Source organism: Brachyhypopomus gauderio, unplaced genomic scaffold, assembly GCF_052324685.1.
Source record: "Brachyhypopomus gauderio isolate BG-103 unplaced genomic scaffold, BGAUD_0.2 sc65, whole genome shotgun sequence".
Lineage (NCBI taxonomy): Eukaryota > Metazoa > Chordata > Actinopteri > Gymnotiformes > Hypopomidae > Brachyhypopomus > Brachyhypopomus gauderio.
In genome coordinates this window covers 1,484,096-1,499,053 of record NW_027506886.1, presented here as the reverse complement: position 1 = coordinate 1,499,053, position 14,958 = coordinate 1,484,096, and the positions used below count along the sequence as shown (strand labels likewise).

The 14,958-nt window shown below is 44.6% G+C and overlaps 3 protein-coding genes across 3 annotated transcripts; all 3 read left to right on the top strand.

Annotated features, from left to right (window-relative positions):
* The first annotated feature begins 597 nt into the window (after nt 1-597).
* Nucleotides 598-6,817, top strand: nppal (natriuretic peptide A-like). The gene is made up of 5 exons (XM_076989020.1): nt 598-737; nt 2,392-2,508; nt 4,242-5,956; nt 6,058-6,367; nt 6,490-6,817. The coding sequence occupies exons 3-4, from the start codon at nt 5,873-5,875 to the stop codon at nt 6,358-6,360; spliced, it is 387 nt and encodes a 128-aa protein (XP_076845135.1). The 5' UTR covers nt 598-737; nt 2,392-2,508; nt 4,242-5,872; the 3' UTR covers nt 6,361-6,367; nt 6,490-6,817.
* Nucleotides 6,818-8,785: 1,968 nt separating this feature from the next.
* On the top strand, nt 8,786-9,762 carry nppb (natriuretic peptide B). The gene is made up of 3 exons (XM_076989043.1): nt 8,786-8,978; nt 9,092-9,386; nt 9,557-9,762. The coding sequence occupies exons 1-3, from the start codon at nt 8,862-8,864 to the stop codon at nt 9,571-9,573; spliced, it is 429 nt and encodes a 142-aa protein (XP_076845158.1). The 5' UTR covers nt 8,786-8,861; the 3' UTR covers nt 9,574-9,762.
* A 2,156-nt stretch (nt 9,763-11,918) lies between these two features.
* Nucleotides 11,919-13,518, top strand: nppa (natriuretic peptide A). Its single transcript, XM_076988955.1, has 2 exons — nt 11,919-12,078; nt 12,633-13,518. The coding sequence occupies exons 1-2, from the start codon at nt 11,965-11,967 to the stop codon at nt 12,933-12,935; spliced, it is 417 nt and encodes a 138-aa protein (XP_076845070.1). The 5' UTR covers nt 11,919-11,964; the 3' UTR covers nt 12,936-13,518.
* The last annotated feature ends 1,440 nt before the right edge of the window (nt 13,519-14,958 follow it).

The window sequence follows — 14,958 nt, the reverse complement described above, 5'->3', positions numbered from 1 at the left end:
GGTCTGTTCTCACATGCCCCCACCTGCATTTTGGCTAAATGCAAGAATTCCTCTTTTTAACTAGTTCTCTGAAGTCTTTCAAAAGTACCTGGTAGTTACATCATTTGTTTGTACTAGTCACCAAATAATTCACTTGTATTACCATTTATTTTGCTGGTAAATACCAAGACCTCAGGAGATTAAAGAGCATATTGATGTTTTTACACTTAAGTACACGGGATGAGGAAATGGGGTTGTTTTTGATCCATGCCCGATCACAGCCTGATTCATTGAACAGGTATTGATCAGTTAATTAACATCTTCACCGCTGTTGTCCCCTGGGTCTTCTAGAGCTCAGCGAGTGTAAACCCAGACTGTTTAATCAGTCATTACATGGATGTCATGACTGCTACTCCACAGTGAAAACCAAAATAAACCCGAAGGCAATGCCTTTCTGCAGACGGTTAAACGTCAACCAGACTTTCACGGCTGTGTTCAAAAAAAGTTCTTCCTGTGTATTTTTAGCAGTGCCCCTTAATGATTTGTGAATGGAGAAGGGAATGTTGGTACGGCGCTACGGTCAGTGGCTTCTCATTAGGGGTGACATTCTTCCTGGACTGCGGCGACGTCCCGGTGATAAGACTGGCGATGTCATCCAGCGTGCGGACATGCTCCTGACAGCTTCAGTTCTGGAAGGACACGCAGGACAGCGTCTTCCATTATCAGCTGTGAGATTCCTCCGGGAGACATGAGGATGTGTGAGTAATTCCGCGGGTCAGAGTTCTCATATTTAGGATTGTTTCGCATTCCATTCGCTTTTTTTTTTGAGAACCCTCAAAGAAACAGACACTTTTCTTTGAAAAAAGTCTCAAAGCAATTATGTATTAATTTCAATTCAAATATAGGCTACACATAAAATCATGTGGCGCCATGCTTTCAATGAATTCTCCACACCTTAAAGTTCCCCAAATTACCCCTGTGCTAGACGCAGGACTGATGTCCTCAAGCATTTAAGATTTCAGGACAATCCTGAGTCACGGTTAGTCACTGACGCGTACTCGGTACACAACCACACGGCAGCCCAGAAAAGGTCGGAGTTCAGTCTCACGCTGAGAGGGCTGTAAAACACACTGATCGGCCCAATAAAACATGACAAAAAAACAGGCAGCGTCTGCCAGAGAAACGAGTGCGACACTGTTGCTCCTGGACGTGCTGCGCTTCCACACCATGTTGCCGTGGAGACAACATCAACAGATGAGCGAGGCGGCCCCTGTTGTCAGAGCGCGTTCCCACCCATCACGCGCGCCACGGCACGACAGGCGCCGGACCGCGTGCTTGTAAACAGCACGTCAGGCACGCCCACGCCACCCACGACCGACACCATAAGCACTGCGACATGACTTGCGCAGGGTGACTGGAATCGGTGTCGCCGACAGTTCCGCAAGCTCATAATAAAATGTCCTGACTGGAGGTCATAAAGGAAATTCTAGGCTTCTGCTGGCCTTGATTTGGGGGACAAGCATGGAAGACAAACGCAGAGTTGATTCTATTAATGAATAAGTCCAAATTAGTTAGGGAAGAAGGCACTGGCACGCTGTTACAGCAGAGGACACCAAAAGTCAGAATAATAACCTTGCTCACCTACCTGAAGAAATTGTAATTTTATATTTAGTGAGTCAGGCCGATGTTTTTTACGTAGGCTGTCGCAAGTGAGCTGTAATTAGAAAATGACCTGTCTTCTTTTTAAAATGGACGTCAGAAGGAACATGTCCATGCCCTGCGTACAGAGGAATGCAGCGAATGTAATTTACCTGCTGTCAAAATCTGCTAAAGTAGGAAAAAAGCAAATTAAGGTTACCCTCAGTGACATTTAAACTGTGGAACACGGGTCTGTCTACGTTCAGCAAATGTAATGTTAGCAACAATATAATCATACAACTGTATCAACTGTAGAAGTTTTAAAACTGCAGTAAAACTTAGCATACCTTTTTCTATATGATGATATAGTCTTTGACATTGCCAAAATTAGCCAGCAACCTTCACAAACTTGAAGCTGTCCATTAAACTTCCTTCTATCATTTAGCATTTTGACAAGTTATTAAAAGTTACTTTTTTCTTTAAAAGTCACATTGCTCGGTGTTCATCCTAATTATGATTTAAGGCCACCTGCATTCGACAAATAACTTTAACACTGAAGAATGTCAGAAGGAACGTGGAAAGAGATAAGGGAGGAGCCTAGCCTATACGTCCAATCAGCCAGACCTGCAGTCTCCTTGGTGCACCTGCCCACCTGCCCCAGGATGGGGCAAATAGCCAGAGTCCTGCTTAGATCTGCAGTGGTACCTAGTCAGATGACAAAAGCAGTGATGTTGTCATGGGAACCAAATGGCTAACGGGCCCTTGTCTCCTCAGCCAGGCGACGGACTGCTCACGACTCAGAGGAGCGTTTAGCACTCTGAGCTGACGAAGCATGCGGCAGTGACGCACCGCAGGACGACTGAACAATGAGGACATGACAACAACTGTGTTGTGAGTTACGCAGAGGGAAGGGTTGGGCTTCCTGGGTGTGTCCTGGGTATACACCACTGTACTGGGTATACACCACTGTACAGGTCATACACCACTGTACAGGTCATACACCACTGTACTGGGTATACACCACTGTACTGGGTATACACCACTGTACAGGTCATACACCACTGTACTGGGTATACACCACTGTAGAGGACATACACCACTGTACTGGGTATACACCACTGTACAGTACAGGTCATACACCACTGTACTGGGTATACACCACTGTACTGGGTATACACCACTGTACAGGTCATACACCACTGTACTGGGTATACACCACTGTACAGGTCATACACCACTGTACAGGTCATACACCACTGTACTGGTCATACACCACTGTACTGGGTATACACCACTGTACAGGTCATACACCACTGTACTGGTCATACACCACTTTACAGGTCATACACCACTGTACTAGGTATACATCACTGTACCGGGCATACACCAGTGTACTGGGTATACACCACTGTACTTGGTATACACCACTGTACCTGGCATACACCACTGTACTGGGTATACACCACTGTAGTTGGTATACACCACTGTACTGGGAATACACCACTGTACAGGTCATACACCACTGTACTGGATATACACCACTGTACTGGGTATACACTACTGTACTTGGTATACACCACTGTACTGGGTATACACCACTGTACAGGTCATACACCACTGTACTGGGTATACGCCACTGTATTGGGTATACATCACTGTAGAGGACATACACCACTGTACTGGGTATACACCACTGTACAGTACAGGTCATACACCACTGTACTGGGTATACACCACTGTTCTGGGTATACACCACTGTTGAGGTCATGCACCACTGTACCGGTACCACTGTACAGGTCATATACCACTGGACTGGTCATACACCACTGTACAGGTCATACACCACTGTACAGGTCATACACCACAGTAATGGGTATACACCACTGTACTGGTCATACACCACTGTACTGGGCATACACCACTGTACAGGTCATACACCACTGTACTGGGTATACACCACTGTACAGGTCATACACCACTGTGCTGGTCATACACCACTGGACTGGGTATACAACACTGTACTGGGTATACACCACTGTACTATTAATTTCACTGTTCATTAAACTGGGAGGAAAAAATGGGAAACCACTATAGCATTTGGAAACCAGTAAAGCATCTGAAACTAGTAAACCATTCGACGGCTAGACTATCCCGCCCTGACCTAGAGCTCAGGCCTAACCAATGTACTACGTTCTTGGGACCATGGGCGTGGTAGTGGGGGGTAAAGTGGACCTGACTACCCAGGGCCCGAGTAGGGAGAGGGGCCCATTTTGCGAATGTGCCTCGTTTGCTGGCATTTATAGAGGCCCACTGACATTGAGAGTATACAGGGCCCAGAATTTGCTGCAACGATCCTGCTTGGGACTACACAATAAACCATGCTGGCGTGTAGGTTCATGAAGAGTTCAATTCACTCTATCTGTGTCAGCAATAAGAGGAAAACTTAAACGAAAGAGGAATTTTGCAGATTGTTTTTGTGTTGATAAGGGAAGACACACGCTCGTTTTACACATACAACTCAGCTATGCGGTATATTGTTATATTGCAATCTTTAGTTTATCAGGTTAGATTTAGGTTTGGTGATAGCCGGCTCTGGCTTGGTTTCATTTTGTTGTAACATTAAGAGGACGGTGGCTGGCGGTGGGCGTGCCCTGAGGCAGACGGAGGCGACGGGGGCTCGGCACTCCTGCTAAGCTCCGACCTGAAGCACGACTGGAGGCAGAGGGGGAGCGATTAGGGCTGCTGGCACCTACAAAACAACTATTAGTGAAAACAATTAGCGAGCCCATCTGGCCAGCATCGACTCAGTGTTATGGTAATTCAGTAAACATTAAGCTTTTCTCCACTGCAAAACAGGCCATTGTATTTTTGTGAGTCTCTCTCTCTCTCTCTCTCTCTCTGTATATGTGTGTGTTTATGTGTAAAAACTCCTGCTACTGATTTGTGTTGAAGTTTGGACTCCAAGTCCCTTGGATGAAAAACTCCCCAGTATGCGTGGTGCATGTGACATTTCAGCCTTCCCATCACTAAGGCCAGTGATGTACAAAACAGATTCCAGCATGGCCCGCCATTAAAATCTCAATTAGCACCTTGACTCTTAATCATTGGAAGGGCAGTGCTTGGTCATCTCTGCTGTTGTGGACCCACACCGCTCAGGTGATACATGAGAGACTGAAACAGGTAAAGGGCAGCATGCACACACCTCACACACTGATTAATAAACAGAAACAACCTTGGGATATGCCAGAGTTCTAGAGTTGGTGCAATTACTCTCTAAATGCCTACAGTGGCATTCCTGGTGTGTTTATAGTTAGTGGCTTCTGGGGCAGTAATGACAAGTCACATAATGAAATAGTTTCTTTACATATGGTGCACAAAAGGCTAAGGGTGTTATATTCAATATATTTCTGCCAATATGTTTTTTCAGATGGATCAATATTTGAAGACCCTGTTGTAGGTATATTAACTTCATGATGTGATATGCAACATGAAAAGCACGACAATTAACCGTAATTTAAACCCGAAATCGGATTTTAAGGCGTTAGGATGTTTTAAGGGGTTATGTTTTATTTTCATCTGCCCTGCTAACGTTAAGGAAGTGATCAACATCGCGGTAGATGAGTATTACAAACGTTTCATATCTTAAATCCGAACTCTGAGATCGTGACTGTGAAATGTCCTTAGAACTATAGACTAATTTCGACACTGCACAATTTGACAGGAACAGCGCCAGAGTGATCGGAAAGGGGCTATTTTTGGGGGGAAAGCACAGAGTTGCATAATTTAGCCTAAAAGTACTCAACGCAAACGGGACCCGTTTTTCAATTTCCGATAGAACCGTTGGGACCCCACATGCCCGATAAGAGAAGCATCATATGGACATAACAAGAACTAGCTGGGAAATTATGTAACATGAAATGGCAGGAAGGATTACCTGTCGAATGTGATCTCCCTTCTGACATGATACATTGAACTTAAAGTGGTTACGTATTCCACTTGACTTATACAGTCGCTTTGGCAGCTGGGCCGACTGCGTCACCGTTTCATTGCCCGGTCCCTGGGATTCTGATGAAAATTAAAGGCAATCGTACTGATTCGCTCTGCCTCGTCGACTCGCTAGTTGATCAGTTCTTGGGGAGCCCGTGACGAAATCATGGCAGATATAAGAGGCGCACCTGGAGACTGGAGTTAGGCAGCCGAGGTGAGGAGCGCGACACAGTTGTTCATAAATTGGCCACCCAGCAATAGGAACACAATGATTGCCAACGTCTCTGCTTACTGCGTATTTTCGCTTCTACTTTTGAACATCGCCGGAGCTAAACCAGTCTCCAATTTACAGGTAAGTTGTTTTGCAAACTGATGGTCTACTTACATGAGATTTTTTTGTTATTATTCCAAGTGCCACTAAAACTATCTTTGTTTGCTTCTTTTGCTTAACAGAGCCTTAAAGAGCTTTTTGAGGAAGAAGCGAATATGCCTTATTTTGGGATGAGGGAGTCTGAGATGGAGCCAAAAGAGGAGAATGCAGAGAGGACCGCTCCCAGCGCGGATGCGGAGCGACCTTGGGAGAATGACGAGACGGCAGCTGCGCTGGCGGGCAAGGAGAACGCGATCGAGCGCCTTCTCGGTGACATTCTTTCCGTTTCAAAACGCTCATGGAGTCGATTCAAGAAAGGAGGACTGAGAAGCTGTTTTGGCGTCAGACTAGAACGAATCGGTTCCTTTAGCGGTCTGGGATGCTAAGTATCAGGTATGTCACTACAGAGAACTTAACATGCTATGGTAATGGACCCACAAGAGCCATGTAAACATTTCAAGGACAAAATGTTCAGTCACTTTATTTATTCGTTTGTTTCATGTCGTTTTTTACAGGAGCGATTGATCGACTGGAACTGGAATAGGGCACAGAAACTCTCCTTACTTGAACTCCTCGGGCAGGGCTTTTTTTTTAAACAAAAGGTTTGACTGCAAGTTTACAGTGGATTCGTGCTCGGACTGTCGTTTATTGTGTTATTTATTTCGTGGTAACTGTGTAGAATAGTACATTGTAAATAGTTTTTTTAAATCCTATGATCTGCATCTTTTTACTGTTTCAATGTATCTATTTATTTCTTGACCAAATATATCAATGTTATAGGATGTATGTTGCGGCAAAATAAATATTTTGCATAATACCTGTGATGACCCAAAGTAAATCCTGAACACTTTTTGTGTAACACAGATATCTGGGGAGCCATTGTTGGAATTTTGAATCAAAAGGAAACGGAGAAAACATAAATTTGTATAAAAACTAACTTTTTAAAAACAAAATATACTATAGGGACAACTGTTTAGAAATATTAAAAACACCAAAAACCCATTATTCTGAAATGATACACCACACCGTGGCAATGCACCATAGGGAAATATTTCTATAGTAGGCTATGTATACGTTGGTCCGCAAACTCATAACCGTTATGCAAACAGACGCTTGATACAATGAAAAAGGAGACCTTACAGATTGGCAGAGGAGAGACAGGTCAACACGTCTATCTCATTCAAGTTCTTACGCTTCCACAAGCCCGTCACCGCATTAAAAAGTTTATCAATCGACTGAACCTGTGTGAAAGTGTTTAAGACAATGCTATCAAAATCAAATAGAAGGCATTGACAAATCCGTGCATCACAAACACTCGCTGCTTAGATTTCTCTAAAATCTACATAAAGAATATGCGAACAGATATAACATAATTAACTGCAAGCAAGGTATTTCCGCACGCACATGTATGCAAGCTGACGTCACCCATTCATTCATTCATTCATTCATTCGTTCATAATACCAGACTTTCCAGGACTGGAGAACGACCTGATCCTGATGATCCAAAGATGTATGTAAAGGCTATTTGAGACATACAGCAAAATTGTTCCTTGATCAGAGAAAAAGAGAGAGAGAGAGAGAGAGAGAGAGAGAGAGAGAGAGAGAGAGAGAGAGAGAGAGAGAGAGAGAGAGAGAGAGAGAGAGAGAGAGAGAGAGAGAGAGAGAGAGCATGGATGCGCAGAATGAGCATGCATACAACGTCTTGCACAAGTACTGATTTATCTCAACATAATTCTCACTAATCTTGCTTTCTGAATAGAGTATTTTCGAAAATTCGAAATATTTGATTAAATTCGTGTTTATTTTTATTGTATGAAGCTTTCTTTAATAAACATTAAAATTTTGAAACGGAAAAATAAACAGAAAGATACACACACATGAAAGTGTTTGTGTGTGTGTGTGTGCGTGCGTGCGTGCGTGTGTGTGTGTGTGTGTGAGAGAGAGAGAGATAGAGAGAGAGATCGAGAAAGAGAGAGATTGCCACGTGTATAACCTAAAGGCTGGGAATATGCATTTTAGTGGCACTTAGTGTAACACACAAAAGCATACATACATGGTAATTTATCTCTAATAAAACAAATTTCCTGCACACCGGACCGTTTGTTTATGGGTAAACATTCACCAAACTCCATGTAATCTAATGATTAACAAGATCCAACAGTAAACGGAGATATGGCGCTCAGTGGCAGCCTACTCCGGGTGTACAAAACACCAACAATCGAAAATGAAGATTATCACTGGTGCAAACATGCTTTTGGCATTGAATCTATAGTCCTATGGTAACACTTGGTCTGCATGTTAAATCACGATTATTTAAACATTGGCCTGCGTAAAATCACAATGTCATCCATATGGACTAAGAGATTGGATGATGTCTGTAACCACGGTTACTGAAATGGGTTTGGGGCAGGGGTTGTAGAAATTCCTCCAGTTGGCATTAGCTAATCAGCTAAGCAAACTTTAGTTTATTTGCGTAGCACTTTTACTAGTATGAAACAGGAAATGAAACAAGACGTAGCCTTGATATTCTGGGTTTTCTACACTTTGGTCCTCAATACATGTAAATTACCATACGGACTTCCAGTCAGCATGTGTGCGTAATTTCAGGGAAGCGCGACCACTGGTCGAATTCCCATACTATATTGGAAAAGATGTCGTAAGGCATTCATATCTACAATGACGAAGCTTTAAAAGGATGTATTTCCGACAGATAGCTTTATCGTTAAAGGTGTCGGAATGCAGCTGGCAAATTCCTGACATAACTTTGCGTGTCAGACTTTACAGTATAAATGAACCCGTTTTCACAATTGGGGAGATACAAACGACTGACAGAATTCAAGACTACTACAAAGACTCGAGTAAGAGGATCGCGCACGTTCTTACAGACATGTGTCCGATCTATATTCCTCATGTTTGCTTTTTAATGCTCTTAAGTTTTCGTCTCACGGCCGCACTCCCCCTGCAAAGTGCGGCCTTGACTAAAGAGGACATGGAGGTCTTAAAGGTAAGACTCGTCTACTCTATAAATCAAATCTTTTAACTTCTCGAAGTCTCTGCTAGTCAGAGTCTTAACAGCTTAAACCCACTTTTAATGCGCACGTGCCGTTAACCTCGTAGCTTCTGCTCCACCGATTTGAAGAGTCCGTTCCGACGAATTTAGAAGATCAGATGTTGTCGGAAGTCGACACGCTAGTGCCAAACCTGGAGAGAACTGCCCTTAGTGAAGAGGAAGACCGCACACAGCCCCAGGCCAACGCCAGGTCAGAGGACGCGAAAGACTACCTCTCCGCTCGAGACTTGAGGACCGTTCGCAACGACTCTGGCACCAAGAGGTACTCTGGGTGTTTCAGTCGCAGGCTCGACAGGATCGGGTCGATGTCATCTCTGGGATGCAATACAATCGGACGCCACAGTAAGTTTCTGACAAATAGACCATTCGCTTTGGTTGACAGTACATTGACCTTAGACGCCTGTGCAGGAAATAAACTCAACTTAAGACATAGATGTCTTGCCATTTGGAATAACTGAAATACTCATACTACGGTCTCGCATACTTATAATCTTCTTCATTTTGTTTTTCAGATCCAAAGAGGAAATGAAGTCTTAAGGGCAAATGTTGTATCATTACATGAAAAGTCGAATGAATTTTTTAAATGTGCATTTATTTATTGGAATATTTATTGAACTCTTCACATACATACGTATATTTATATACATGCTTATTTTTATGTTAGGTCAATAGTCAGCTGTGAATTCAAACATTCAATAAATTCATTTGAAATGCTTAACGATCAATTATTCTGCCTCTATGAATGTGAACAATCACGTGTCCAGGATGTGTTAAACGTGAATCACGTGAGCCATCATTACAACAAACCCCAGGGATCATATTAAAAAAAGCAGGGGAGGGTGGCGGTGGTTAAATGTAGCTGCATTATACCGCACAGTTTATGCCGCCTTATAAATCCGACGATGCAGAAATGGGCGTTTTCAGCACAATATTTGAACTTAACCTGGGGCAGTTCAGTGACACTACACGTAACGTTCCATTTTTCGTTCAGCACCATGGAGAGCGAACAAGCTGCATATCGCAATGGGAAATCGAACACAAGCGGAGTAAATATCTTTCTGTAGCACAGACAGAACACAATCAATAATATACATGTGCAAATCAATGAAACTCATAAATTAAGCCAATCAGTTTAAAGACAGATTATACAGTCCCACATATCTCAGGGACTACACTTAATGAGGAATTTTGAGAAAATGATATTTGATCAGCAGGATTGAGTGTTAGAAGGTCAGTGGTGATGGATAAAAGTTAAATGCACAGAACACCCCAGGCCTTACAGACAGCAGCCACTTCCATAATTGAAGGATTTCTGGATGGTTTTGTTTACATATGCCAGTCCAACCAAGTATCTTCTCATGTTTGATGGTCACAAAAAAGCATGTAGTGGGGGGCATCATACTGTGCTGAGTCATTACCAGTGTCAATCAATCAAAACTTATTTATATAGGGCTTTTTACAACAGTTGTTGTCACAAAGCAGCTTTACAAGTGTCCAAGTTCAAGCCCCCAGTGTGCAAGCCAAGGGCGACAGTGGCAAGGAAAAACTCCCTAAGGGCATGAGGAAGAAACCTTGAGAGGAACCAAGACTCAGGGGGGCAACCCATCCTCCTCTGGCCGACACCAGTTACCATGACAACAATAATTACAGAGATACATAAACAAAGAAGTGATGGGAATAATAAATAATTAGAATTTCTGTGTGTATTTATATGTGTATGTTCTCTACGTATTTCTTATTAAGAGTCCAAGATTTCTTGATTGTCAGTAATAGTAGTCCAGGGCCATGCAGATACAGCCATAGCAGGGGAGAATTCAGGGTGGTGAGAGTGGCCAGTGAGTTGATCCTTCATCATAACTGGTTAGGCAGGAGGTGGCTGGCCCAGGGTGCATTGCACAAAAGGCTAGTTTCTCCGCTTCTCAGTATTTCTCTGGTAGGAAGGCAGCCAAGTGTCATAGAAAGCGGTGGCATTCTTTGCTACAAAACCTCTTGGTGAAGAGCCCTCTTCTTCTTAGTGAAGAACCCTGTCTGTTCTCTCTATACAACCACAGGTCATTCACAGGATTAACCTGCATCAACCACTGCATGGCCATTAATGGCTATGAAGCTGAGGTGGACCTCTCGATGTAATCTGACTCTAACAGGCCAGCGGTGGCAGCTGGTCACTGCTATCAATGTTAGAATGTTGTAATGGTGTTCTTTTAAAAGACCTTCTCTCCTTGCTGGTCTATTGGGGCCTTCAAACTCCAATAACTGCTGACAGTTGTGTCAGTACATGACAGAACACACTTGCAACAGCTTCCCCCCCGAGGAACTAATAAGTCAACTACAGCTCAAAGCTGCTACAGCTCATAACTGCTTGGGACAGTATTCATTATAAATTGTATCACATTTTACAATAAGAATACTTGTTCTGCTATATTTAGGTGCACCCAATGGTCAGAACAGCTCATGTTTAATATTTCACAAAGATATTACTAAGACAAGGGGTCTCTAAATATGGTGCATCCCTGGTGATTCCTTCCAAACTGCACGTTGAGTGTAGGCTCACAGATATCAGGTCTGAGGTAATGCTCCAACGACGCGTGGTATGTGTAGTGGGAGCGTGCCTCGCGCCGCACACGCCACGTCTTCCGCCCGCTCTCGGAAACCGCTCCCGAGGTCAGCGCCCGTCCGCGTCAACGCCCCTCCACGTCAGCACCCTCACCCGGCACAGCTTGGCGCAAAAAGGCCACGTCACGCAGCACCGAGCAGCCACTTAAGAGGAAATCGTCTGGGCGGCCTTATCGGAGAGGAGGTGTTGGAATGCACTCCGCACGGCTCGAGGAGAGGATGCGCCCCCCTGGTGTCTCTATAAGAGAAGGATCTGGACATGCACCCTGATCAGAGAGTGACGGGAGAGATCCATTGGAAGCCAGGGATGGTCAGAGGGCTCATTCTAGCAGGACTGGTGGTCCTGCTGTGTCACCACGCAGCTGTAGAAGCTCACGTGCTGGGCAGACAGAACTCGGTCAACACCGTGGGGAAGCTCAAGGTACGTGGTACATTTTGCCAGGTTGTACAAAGAATGTGAGAAATTGCTAGGAAAGCTTATTTGTACATATTTAATCTGTAGTGGGCTAAATGCTGGAGGTCATGCTTGAGGTGAAGCATTCCTGGACTTGTTGAATTCAGATGAGCTAAGAAATTAAGCTTCAAGTAAAGTGGTTCTACGTGGCTGAAGCAAGAACAATTTTGAATTTGGTTTAGTTCATTTGGTTAACTTTCACATATGTCTATGTTTACCTATTCTGTGACAGCAAGAATACTCAAGGTCAGAAATTTAGTTTTCTATGCTAATCTTATATGCAGAACCATCATTCACAGATAAGAGGGCTTGAGAATTTCTGAAGTTACCATGGCATCAGGAACTGGATCTCATATCTGAGCATTTACCAGTGTTGTAGTATAATGTAGAGTACAATACCAGGAGAGAGGGGGAAAAACCCCCAGTATCCACTCAGTTTGTGATGACCTAGAGAACATTGGAACATTTTGAACAGTCAACAAACCTCCTTAACACCTCCATTCCTCTGTTGTGCTCTGTAGAGCTTACTGGAGCAGTTTGAAGAAGTTCTGGCAGCTGAGGACTCCGACGCAAGGCCAGAATACGATGACGGGAAAACGGTACTGGGACAGAACCAAGGTTCCCCGGCCTGGGAAAGAGACAGGCAGGAGCAGGCCCCTTCGCCCGAGGACGTGGGCCCCGACGAGGGCCTGGAGGCACAGAGGAAGCGCCTCATAGATCTCCTCCTGTCCACGAGAAGTAAGAGCTTCTCAGGCTGCTTCGGCGGGAGGCTGGATCGCATCGGCTCCTCCAGCAGTCTGGGCTGCAACTCCATGAGGGGCTGAGTTAGGGCCGCTGGGGCTCGCGCCCAGGCCACCAAGAGACTGGAGCCCACCCGGCGTCGCTGACCCACCGTAACAACCTGTTGTGGCCCAATGTGCCGATAGCCCACCGAACCTGCCGCGCATGCGTCTGGGGGATTTTGCATCCTAGAAGCATAAGATATGCAAGTGTGAACTAAATTCACTGATTATAATTTAATCGACATAATCTTTTTCAAATATTCTCTGCCTTACTTCATTTATTTGCTTTTAGGCACAGCTTGTGTGCACCTCCATTTATTAATGGGGGAGTGGGTGGAGGGGGGGGGGTCTTGTGCAAGAGCTAATGGATGTGCAATTATTTTTCTTCTTATTGAGAATTACATTATTTTGTCTATTGTATTCACACATTGTACTTATTTTAAAAGCTCAACGTGATGGCTTTTCTTTCTGGTTAAGTAGATCGGTTATTCTGTCTAGAAGGTTCTGCTAGCATGAAATGCTCAGTTTTTGTCACACTTCACACCAGTGTGTACATGTACTCTCTCTCCAGCAGGATAAGACCACCACGACTCTGTGTCCTAATAAACCATCTAGGGAGAAACGACTTTGGCATGATATGGTTTCATATTCTGAACGGGTTGGTTTTGGTTTCATGCACTGAAGAAAAAAAAAAAGTGTCTCACTCTGGATCTCATCATCATGCGCAATAGCCTGTTGACTACAGACGAACCGAGATTTAGTGGCACGACCACCGGAGTCAAATGCCAACAGTATAACCCATTAGTACACATTATCACATTAGAACACATCATCCTAAGGGAGAGACAGTCAGCGGGAGTCAGAAATTCCTCTCGCATCAACTCCACCTTGAGGACTAATGAAATCCTCCTGCCTAATGGACCGGGTTTATTAGTGGACACAGAGCTACAACCCGAGCTGGGCAGCGTCGGGAGGCTATTAGCATTCAACTTGTCGACACCCTCACTAACCTTTACCGAAAAGCCCGAGTCCGCACCGCCTTTAATCCTATTATCTAACCCCAGGAGGGCCACTGATTGCATGAATAATGTCTGGGTTCTCGAGCTCGGCCACGCCAGACGCCTCTGATTAGAAGCCCGTCACGTTTCTGCTCTGCGCCGCGACACATGGCCCGAGCGACTCATCAAATTCTAACGGACTGTCAAAAGGCTCGTCTCCGCTAACTTTTCCGGCTTCTCCAATTACCTTGACTGACAGCCAGCCCAAGGGGGTGGGGGGCCGTGCGGGTGGGGACCGTGCAGGTGGGGATCTCGTCCAATTAGAGCGGATTGGTGCGAATGAGCTGGCAGGCCACAAAGCGACCCACACCTGCTGAAGGTGAGGACCAGGCGTTCGGCGTACTCAGAGTTAAAGTGGCCTTGATAACTCCTAATTATCAATTACATAACAATTCCCATGAAGACACCGATACACCGCCTGCTTTGGTAACAAAAATGCAAATTACCATCAATGGTAGTAGACTAGACTGGTCAACCTAACTTGGCCCTGGTTTCGCAATCACACCGAGCATAACAAGGCAGAACCATTATGATGCCCTCCGAACCGCCGTGGGGACTGTGCTGTATATAGGCCTACCACATGCACTGGGTCTTATCTTGGTTTTATCCCAGCCTACGGTGCTGTCACCCCTCAGCTAATCTAAGAACAGGCCAGTGGGTTATGCAGTTCTGTTCCATTCTGTGATGACAGCGCGTGTTAACCACAGCCTATGGAACAACAGCTAAAGACACAGTTAAAGTGCACATTTCTCAGTATGCAAGTACTAGGCAATGAAATCAAAACAGATTTGCTGCTAACATTACTTATATTTGCGGCGGCTTTTTATTTTCACAGTTAAAAACCTGCTCGTTTCTCACGAGTCTGCTGCAAATAAACGCCTGTCGTTATCTGGGGGATTATTTTCTTCCGCGTAATCATGTGAATCTGCATCTTGCACACCGACATACTCTTTGCTTGAATAGATGGTGACGGCCCAAGCAAATTAGATCAATTTACTTGGCGTTTC